This window comes from Aptenodytes forsteri, unplaced genomic scaffold (genome assembly GCF_000699145.1).
Source record: "Aptenodytes forsteri isolate BGI_AS27 unplaced genomic scaffold, ASM69914v1 Scaffold168, whole genome shotgun sequence".
Taxonomy (NCBI): Eukaryota; Metazoa; Chordata; class Aves; order Sphenisciformes; family Spheniscidae; genus Aptenodytes; species Aptenodytes forsteri.
In genome coordinates this window covers 823,179-832,593 of record NW_008796047.1, presented here as the reverse complement: position 1 = coordinate 832,593, position 9,415 = coordinate 823,179, and the positions used below count along the sequence as shown (strand labels likewise).

Sequence of the window (9,415 nt, the reverse complement as noted above, 5' to 3'; positions counted from 1 at the left end):
TCGCCCGGGCCCTCCTTCGGGCACGGGCGCCGGGCTGGCCGGGAGGTGCGCGGGGGCTTCTGGAGGGCTGCGGGCCGCTGTCTGATTGCACCGGGTGCTGCAGCGGTGCTTTTCACGGCTTTGTCCTGCCTAAGTACTTAAGTTAGTCACGCTGGAGCCACGAGGCTCTTCCCCGCTGGGTAACATAGGCCATTTCAGTGTCCTTCGTGAAAAACTTACGTTTTGGCAGGAACTGAAAATTGCTGTGAATTGTGGGGGGTGGTGTGGGTTCTGTTCCTTTAAAATGAAGTTGAGAAATCTGATGAAAAAGGGGAAATACAATATCCTTGTATAAAAAAATAAAATGACCTTTATTGCAGTGTAGTAGGGGGAAAGTCAAAGTTGTTTGAAGGTGCGTTTTTTTTCTGGCCTCTTTTTTGATCTAGGTATTATTTCCATGAGTGACTCTACCTGTACGCCTAAATAGCGTGAGTACTTACCACGTGGTAGCCAGGAAGCTTCTCTGCAATGGTTTCTTTGAAAATGTCAGTCTGGTTTGAAAGCCAGATCGATCATTACCATTCCTGTACCCCCAAGTCTACTGCTCTGCTTTATTCTGGAGTGGAGGCTTCTGTCATGGTTGGAGCCAATGTCCATGGTTGGACTTTGTATTCAATTAATGTTTTTCTATGTAGAGTTTGGCTTTTGCCCAAACTGACGTTGCTTGCAAGCTGGATATGAAAAACACTTCGGTTGCTTTTGGTTTGTCATAGAACTGGTTGATCTTATGGGAAACAGGAGTTTTGAGTCGGTGGCAAGCTGCTTTCAAGGGGCATTGATGCTGATTGATGTCAAGGAAATATATTCGTGTGGACAAAGCAAGGAGTGTAAGTCCTTTCCTGTTGACTGAGAAGGAAGTGCTCATGAGACAGTCATGAGATGAAAGGCTTTGCTCAAGATAATGTTTTCCACTTCTTGTGGACAGTGTGCTGCAAGCACTTGCAGTCTAAGCAGAGTCTTCGTAGCATAATGTCTGTGTAATTCTCCTTGCTCAGGTGAAAGGAGCAGGCCAGCCTGTGCTTTTGATTAGACTAATTTAGGGACACATGTTGTGTCTCAGGGTGCTTAGCAGGATTTTGACAAGACTAAAACTAAGAAGTAGGAGTTCCAGCCTTAGACTATCTTACACACCCAGTGACCCTCAAACCTTATCTAATGCAGTTTTGATTATTGCTGATTAAGAGATTACATTGCAACAGTTCAAACTGTTTGCTTAAGTGTAAATACCGCGTTGTTGACAGTCTAGACAACGCATGTAAGCGTGCCAAACCTGGGCAGACTGAAGTGTCTAAGCCAGATGATTCCCTGTGGCCTGGTGCTGGTGGAATTTGTGATCTTTCCTAGTACCACGAGAGCCTGTTTCCTCTGCCTTGTAGCGTGACCAAGAACGGCTGCTGGTGTCTCTCCTGTTCTGCAAATGGCTTCACTTGCTCATTTTTCCGTCCCAGGGATAAGTGATTAACAGTCACTCTCTTGGTCACTGCTCCTTGTGACCATGATAAAGCTTTGACTCAATGTTACTTTTATCTGTGGATCAAGTGATGCTGGGTTCTAGCTGGGATGCTAGTGTGTCCTTAGAGCAGCGCAGGAGGACTGTTTACTACGTCTTCACAGCGTTTCCACTGGGCTGATAGCAGAGTGATGAATTCTGGGCATGCGATACCTCAAAGTTGTATGTAGTGCTAATACTTGAGCTGCTGATGTTTAAGACATGAGCCTTCTGATGAGCTGGCTAGCTGTGGCCTTCTATCAGGTGTCAATCAGGTGTCAATCCTTAAGTTAAACCAGGACAACTCAAGAGCAGGAGGAGTTTGGCTAAGGTGAAATTCAACCTTTTACAGTATAGTGCATTGACCTTTTCATGGGAGACAGGAAAGGTATTATAAGGTTTCTTCTTAGCAGTGTGCCAAAACCCACAACTTACTGTAGAAGCTCCGCTGATCAGCTTTTGAGCACGACATCTGTTTGCTTTGTTAAGGACAGGCTTTCACATGAGCTGTTTCAGTGTCATGGAGCAGGACACTTCTGTGGTTAAAAAAACAAAGCCTAGAAGTTGAGTATTGATATTAAGGTCTTCTCACGATTTGTTGGACATAAATTGCAGTGGCACTTTCTTTATCACAGATTAGATGTTGTTATCCCTGCTTTTTAAAGATCTTGCAACTGTATATTTTTCTTAGCTTAAAATGTCAACTCTACAATGTATTGGTGTTTCTGATGGCATTCAAATTATCCCTGGGTATAGACTTCTGTGATGGACAAGAAAATGGCAGTATCGTATATCTTAATGTTACCTCAGGTGCTTTGCAAGTAGCAGCAAAAAATGCTGGCCGCACAGTTCAGTACCTAATCCTTCTTGTAGAGCTCATAATAAACATAAAAGCAGTACAGAGCCAGGCCCAAAATCTGCAGACCTGAGACTGGTGATAGGAATGAAATTTTGAAAACTTTGTGGGATATTTCTGATGTTCTAGGAAGTACCTGACTTGTGGCTTGCTTTCTTCCAGCTTATAAAACTGTGTCGGGTGTGAATGGTCCCCTGGTTATCTTGGATCAGGTTAAGGTAAAGACTCAGATTCTTAATGAATGAAGCTTTTTGAGGGAGAGTTTACAAGAAAAGCTGTGACAGGTTAAATCCGGCTGTTGTGAAATTCATGGGTCCACTGAGCAATTTTAATACAAGATATGTTTCTGACTGCTGAGATAAATGAGAACATGCAAATTGCTGTAAAGCTAAGGGGAGTTGTCTGTGTCCTGGAAGAAAGGGAGAGTTGTTGAGACTGTTGGGGGAAAGAAAGGAAACAATGTTTCAGTTTCACCAAAATCCCCAAAATGTTGTCTAAACTTGAATGCAGAAACATACCTATTCACTTTGTTCTTGACCTCTGCTACCAAAGCATAAGTGCCCTGTAAAAGGGAACTGTAAACACTTTTGGCTTGTTTTCAAATTACTGGCAAGTTACTGTTGAAGGCAAGCAACTGATGCTACGTACAGGCAAAAGCCAGCTCTTTCTTCTTGTCAGATGCTGCATCGTAGCTTTCCATTAGTATTTCAGGACTGCTAGGGTTTTTGGAATGGGTTCTGTCAGGTCTTTCTGCAGCCTGCAACTCTGAGCAAATGTTGTATAGTCCCTGTAAAAATGGCTTTAGCCTGATAAATTTTAATTGCCTTGGAATGAGTTTTGTTCTGATAAAATTATTTTTAAAAATAATTGATTAGTTGCTAAGCTTAAGCTGGCTTGAAACTGATAACTTTTGTTTCGTGACTGTTCTTCTGGATTTTAATGCTTTCCACCATCTTTCTTGCTCATCTTCAGTTTCCTAGGTACGCAGAGATTGTCCACTTGACTCTTCCTGATGGCACAAGAAGAAGTGGGCAGGTTCTGGAAGTCAGTGGCTCCAAAGCTGTGGTTCAGGTATGACTAGGGAAGGAGTGTCTCTTGTTGCAACAGAAAAATATTTTATTAATTAGCATGTGCCTGAGCCATGTCAAATCTATCTTGTGATATGTTCTTTTGGTACTGTAAATTAAAAAAAAAGTCACCTACTTATTCCAAGTGCAAGGGGCATGAACAATTTTAGAAGATGGAAAGCTGGAGTACAGTGACATTTTTATTTGCATCCCCCCGTAGATTTCTTTGCTGCTAGATTAAAGGAGTTGTACTGTAATTATACAGTATTAGATTCAAGATCAACTCCTATGCTATGTGGATGCAGGTATTTCTTCTAAGCAGCTGTTTCTTGTTAATATTAATTCTTCTTATCTGAAGAACTTTACCCTGCTGGCAAAGGGAAATACTTGAGATCAAAGGAATGGCACTGGGTTTGTTGGTTGCTGCTGATACACTTCATGGATTTTGTTTAAAGTAGGTTTTTATGTGATGTTTTGTACTAGCAAGCGGCTCTTGAAATCCTTTTCTTGCAGAGGGCTGCCTTGCTTTTCTGCCCTGTGGCTGATCAAGTTCTCAAGCTGTGAAGCAGCATTCTAGTATGTTGTTTTGTAAAGCACAATACTTAACTCCTTTTTCCTGTGTCTTTTTTTTCTTCTGGTATATTTACAGGTATTTGAAGGAACTTCAGGTATTGATGCTAAGAAAACGTCTTGTGAGTTTACCGGGGATATTCTTCGAACCCCTGTCTCTGAGGATATGCTTGGTAAGTACTTGCATATTGCTTTGAAGAATGAACAGACTTATCACATGTTAACTTATCTTCACATTAATTTACATTTTGATTTTATTGCTGTTTCTTGTAGGCAGAGTATTTAATGGATCAGGAAAACCTATAGACAGAGGCCCCATTGTTTTGGCTGAAGATTTCCTTGACATAATGGGTATGTTCTTAATCCACTTCTGGTATGGAGTTAAAGACAAATCTGGTGTTTCTGATTTCTGAATGTTACAATAGATTTGGTTTTGAACATAGGATCTAACTGTTAGGGGGAGTTTAATCTTACTTTTAAGTGTTGATGTGGCATCACACTCAAATCAAATTTATACAAGTGCAGGGACATGAGGTAGCAGAAAATAACTGGTTTTTGTAATGCTTGGAAGCTGTTCTTTTTTTTTGAAGTATTTGTAGACTATCTTAATTATACAGCCTCCAAAGATAAAAAGCTAATAACCTGACAGGCTTTTCTTGAAAGCACTCTTGCCACTTACATGACCACAGAATGCCAGAGTCTTGGGATCTACAAAAGGCTCAGGTTTGACCAGGCACATCTAAAGATTTGTAGGCCTAATGGTGGGGTTCGCACCTTTTGACATGAGCCTTAGGTCAGTGCTCAGGGTCAGTGGTAGTTTGATCAAGCTTCAAACATGCACATAGCATAACATGTGTTCTCTTAAAAAATATAACAGGTCAGCCAATCAATCCCCAGTGTCGTATTTATCCAGAAGAAATGATTCAGACTGGCATTTCTGCTATAGATGGTATGAACAGTATTGCCAGGGGGCAGAAAATCCCCATATTCTCAGCTGCTGGCTTGCCCCACAATGAGGTGAGTACTCAAAGCTACTCTCTAAACAGTGGCTTGCATTTCACTGGTGTTAAGAAGTAAGCTAAGTTAAATTCTGGTCTGTGTAATAGCATCAAATATATTTCAGATGAACTGAAACATTTTTTCCCTAGATTGCAGCTCAGATATGTCGCCAAGCTGGCTTGGTGAAGAAATCCAAAGATGTGATGGACTACAGTGAAGAAAACTTTGCCATTGTGTTTGCTGCTATGGGTGTAAGTCAGTATTATTGGAGGAAAATGATGCTTGAGTAATAAATAAGCCGATGCTGAGAGTAGCTGAACATTAGTTTTTTGAAAGTATTCTAAGTAGGTCTTGTGTATATAACTAAATGGTGCTAAACTGGCTGGCTGAATGGCTGAAAATCCCAAATGGCCAGAAATACTGTCACAAAGTGTGTCTGATAGGATAAAGTGTCTTAAACTTAAAATCTCTAGCCTGGAATTCTAGAAATAACTCATTCTGTTGGGAATGTACGGGAGTCCTCATGATAGAGAGCTTTGCTTATGGATTATTAATGAGGTGTTTAGACCTTAATATGATGCAAAATGTAGTAACCTAAAATCTGGTCTGGAACTGATGCCTTAGTATTGTGATTTAGGTGAACATGGAAACTGCTCGGTTCTTCAAATCAGACTTTGAGGAAAATGGGTCCATGGACAATGTGTGTCTGTTCCTGAATTTGGCCAATGATCCAACGTAAGTAGTTACACTATGTTGGTTGGGAAAAGGCTGAGAAGAACAAGTAAACTGGAAGCTGAAGCCTTACTGGTGTCCTGCCAGATGTCGCTTATGTTGGCATTTTGCAGCAAAGTTGAATATGAAATGCTGGTACTCCAGTCGGTGCACATAGCAGATTTTCAGAGGGTTTTAAAGTATTTGTGACTTCAAACTGTTACCTTGCAGCTTTAAAGCACTTGTCATAAATAATGCCGTACTGTTCTATTTCAGCATTGAACGCATTATCACACCTCGTCTAGCTCTAACAACAGCGGAGTTCTTGGCATATCAGTGTGAGAAGCATGTGTTGGTCATTCTGACAGATATGAGCTCCTATGCTGAAGCTCTGCGAGAGGTACGCATTTATTAACTCGTGTGCTGGGTGTTGGCAGAAAGGGTTCCTAATAGAAAGTGAGAATGTAAACTTCTGCTCAAGCTGTTACAGTTAGTATTCATTACAATGTTCTTAAATAGCCAGCGAGGCTTTTAGTTACTTGTTGATTGTCCAGGATTATGTTCAGCAGTCAAACAGCTATTGCTTCTGTGATAGCTAAACTTAACTTGACTAGCGGCCTTCAGCAATTTGATATTATAGTTTGATTCGGCTTGACATCTTGTCTTGTCATACATGGTTGTGGTGACATAATTCTCTTAACAGCGGTTTGTGGGGCTGTATTTTGGTATTGCCTACAGGAAGAAGTACTTTTAAGTCACTAGTGTAGCTTAATGAGGGGAGACAGCGGGTCTGTGAGGGTGATCTGATTTCTTGGAAACCTTTCTCCTGGATTGCCTCAGGTTTCAGCAGCTAGAGAGGAAGTGCCAGGCCGTCGTGGCTTCCCAGGTTACATGTACACTGACTTGGCTACTATATATGAGCGTGCTGGGCGTGTGGAAGGCAGAAATGGTTCCATTACTCAGATTCCCATTCTTACCATGCCCAATGATGGTGAGTTATCTTCAAGTGTTTCTAATAAATAGCACTTTAAAGGACTCCTTTAGAGCAACCTGCCTTATTTTGGACACACGGCAAGATAGGAGGTCCTGCGGCCTTTAGGTTTTGAATATTGCAGTTCTTGGCTACCTTCTCTGTCTATATTGCTAATAGAAATGCTTTGCCCATTTCAGACTTCAGGACCATTCTCCAGCCCTCTAAGGAGTGCCTACAGCTCTAATCCTTGCATAAGAGCATTTAGTGATATGTGGGGATACTAACTGATGGCATCTTACTTTAGGAGTCATTTAACTGCAAAAAGCTGCTGCATCAGTGCTAGAACAGATATAAAAGATCTGAAACCTGTCAAACCATTTTTTCCACAGATATTACTCATCCTATTCCTGACTTGACTGGATACATCACTGAGGGACAAATCTATGTGGATAGGCAGCTGCATAACAGACAGGTGTGTACCACGCTGGTTAGAACATATTTAAGATTACTCTGTACTTCTTGAGGTATTAATGTTGAAATTCTTGGATGTCTGTCTTCCAGATTTACCCACCTATTAATGTCTTGCCCTCCTTGTCTCGACTGATGAAGTCAGCTATTGGAGAGGGTATGACCAGGAAGGATCATGCAGATGTATCCAACCAGCTGGTATGTAAAAACCTCCTCAGAGAAGCAGAGGCATATTTCAAATATACCGCTCACTAAACAGCCTGTAAAGGGCATGCCAAACAGTTGTGATCCAGAACACTCCTGAGGCGGATTTAAAAGCATTGGCTGAATGCTTAGTGTCATCAAGCTGAGACCCTTTGTTTGGGTCTGAACAGAAACGGTTACCTGGATGATCAAGGTAAAAGCACTTCTTTCTATCCCTTCTAGTATGCCTGCTATGCTATCGGAAAGGATGTACAGGCTATGAAGGCTGTAGTTGGTGAGGAAGCTCTTACCTCAGACGATCTTCTTTATCTGGAGTTCCTGCAGAAGTTTGAGAAGAACTTCATTGCTCAGGGTAAGTGTCTGTTTCAAGAACATCACAGTATGCGTTAACACCGGGTCTTGTTCTCAGATCTCCCTGGTGGTGAGACACTTTCCTGCCCCACGTTTCAGTCTGTGGTTGCTTTCTGCAGGTCCTTATGAAAATCGCACTGTTTACGAGACCTTGGACATCGGATGGCAGCTCTTGCGAATCTTCCCCAAGGAGATGTTGAAGAGAATTCCTCAGTCAACACTGGCTGAATTCTATCCTCGAGATTCGACTGCAAAACACTAGCTACAGCTTCGTCTCCAACTCCTTGCTCTGTGAAATGCTGTTTGTTTTCTTTTTTCATGTGTTGGTGTTTACTTGTCGCCCTTACAATTAAAACCAAGAATAGGTGACATTTGTGCCAGTGTTCCAATGTACACTGATACCAGTTTTTAAAATATCCCTTCTTCCAAAGCCTGGATCTTCAGGAGAATATTTAGGCCAGCTCTTACAAATGTGCAATAGCTATCACGAAGCTTGTCTTTTTGAACTGGACCTTTTATAGACATTTCAAGGGAATGTCTGAGGATTACCAGAAATTGCAAATCTTTGCTTTCAAACCAGGAGCACATGGTTTAAAAAACATGAAAGAGCAAATGTGACTTCTTTGTCCAAAGCATCTGCTCAATCTGATCGTACGCAGTTGCCACGCTGCTGGTAGAACAGATGGCACTCTGCTGTCCTGCTGTTGTGCCTGAAGACTAGGCTAATATGTGGAAAGCGTGGTACATGACAACATACCTTTCTGAAAAATGCAAGTCACCGATTTTCAGCTATGGCTTAAGATTCTTAAAGGTATGCATGAACTGAGGACACTGTAGGCACGCTAGGTGCTTTTCCACTAGCAAAGGGTCTTTTCAGAGGTCACAGGCCAGTGGGTTGCTACCTGAAGGTAGCATGATAGGGTTTAATTACTGAATTAAAGGGTTTAAATTGAAGTTTGCAGAGTAAGTTTTGTACTTACCCTTTTTTTTTCTTTGAATTCTGGAAATGCCAGAGACACAAAACAGCAGCTAAAGCATTCCGAGATCAGTAGTGTCCCAGCGGGCAAAACTGTAGGTAATTCAAGGCTTTGTGCTGCTACTGAAGGGGATTGAGATGTGAAAAAACTCTTACACCTGACACAGTTGTACTGGTGGGAGGTCAGCTTTTAAAGTTATGTCTTGTACTAAGCAATGCAACAGGAGAAAGCAACTTAATGTGTGAATGGATATTTTGAATTCTGTTATGAAGCATGCTCTAGGTGGCACTGGGTCCCGAGTCATGTTTGAAACTGTTGTGGTTTGCACTCCAGGCACAGATTTGGCTAGCCAGGAGAGCTCAGCATTCCCAAACACTGCAAACTTGGCTAGTCAATTCAGTGTTGTTTTTCTTCAAATTGGTTCAGATGAGGCTCCGAGCCCAGTCCTGGCAGGCTTACTTGCTTTTTTCCAGGTTTAATGTAGTCTAAGCTCTGGTCTAGCTAACCAAAGCATGTTGCACCTCTCTAAACGCCTTCAGTGCTTGTCTAGGAAGGTGCTAACATGACTCAAACGACAGCGTACTAATTCCAGCTTTCCCTGACGTCTCCTATGTGCAGTTCTTTCTATAGTTTGTTCAGTGTTCTCTGTAACTTGGACGCAATAGCAACTTTATTCCAGTGCTTTCCACCCTAAAGCTGTGTCAAGTCTAT

The 9,415-nt window shown here is 41.8% G+C and overlaps 1 protein-coding gene across 1 annotated transcript in view; it reads left to right on the top strand.

Moving 5' to 3' along the window:
- The window catches only part of ATP6V1B2 (ATPase H+ transporting V1 subunit B2), an 11,628-nt gene extending 3,535 nt beyond the window's left edge, over positions 1–8,093 (top strand). Inside the window, exons 2-14 of the mRNA XM_009286194.1 lie at positions 2,547–2,602; positions 3,357–3,455; positions 4,101–4,194; positions 4,295–4,372; positions 4,899–5,038; positions 5,170–5,271; positions 5,658–5,755; positions 6,008–6,131; positions 6,572–6,722; positions 7,094–7,176; positions 7,266–7,370; positions 7,599–7,728; positions 7,847–8,093. Of these exons, the coding sequence (XP_009284469.1) occupies positions 2,547–2,602; positions 3,357–3,455; positions 4,101–4,194; positions 4,295–4,372; positions 4,899–5,038; positions 5,170–5,271; positions 5,658–5,755; positions 6,008–6,131; positions 6,572–6,722; positions 7,094–7,176; positions 7,266–7,370; positions 7,599–7,728; positions 7,847–7,989 (1,403 nt within the window). The 3' untranslated portion in view covers positions 7,990–8,093. The remainder of the gene's footprint in view (positions 1–2,546; positions 2,603–3,356; positions 3,456–4,100; positions 4,195–4,294; positions 4,373–4,898; positions 5,039–5,169; positions 5,272–5,657; positions 5,756–6,007; positions 6,132–6,571; positions 6,723–7,093; positions 7,177–7,265; positions 7,371–7,598; positions 7,729–7,846) is intronic.
- Positions 8,094–9,415: the final 1,322 nt, after the last annotated feature.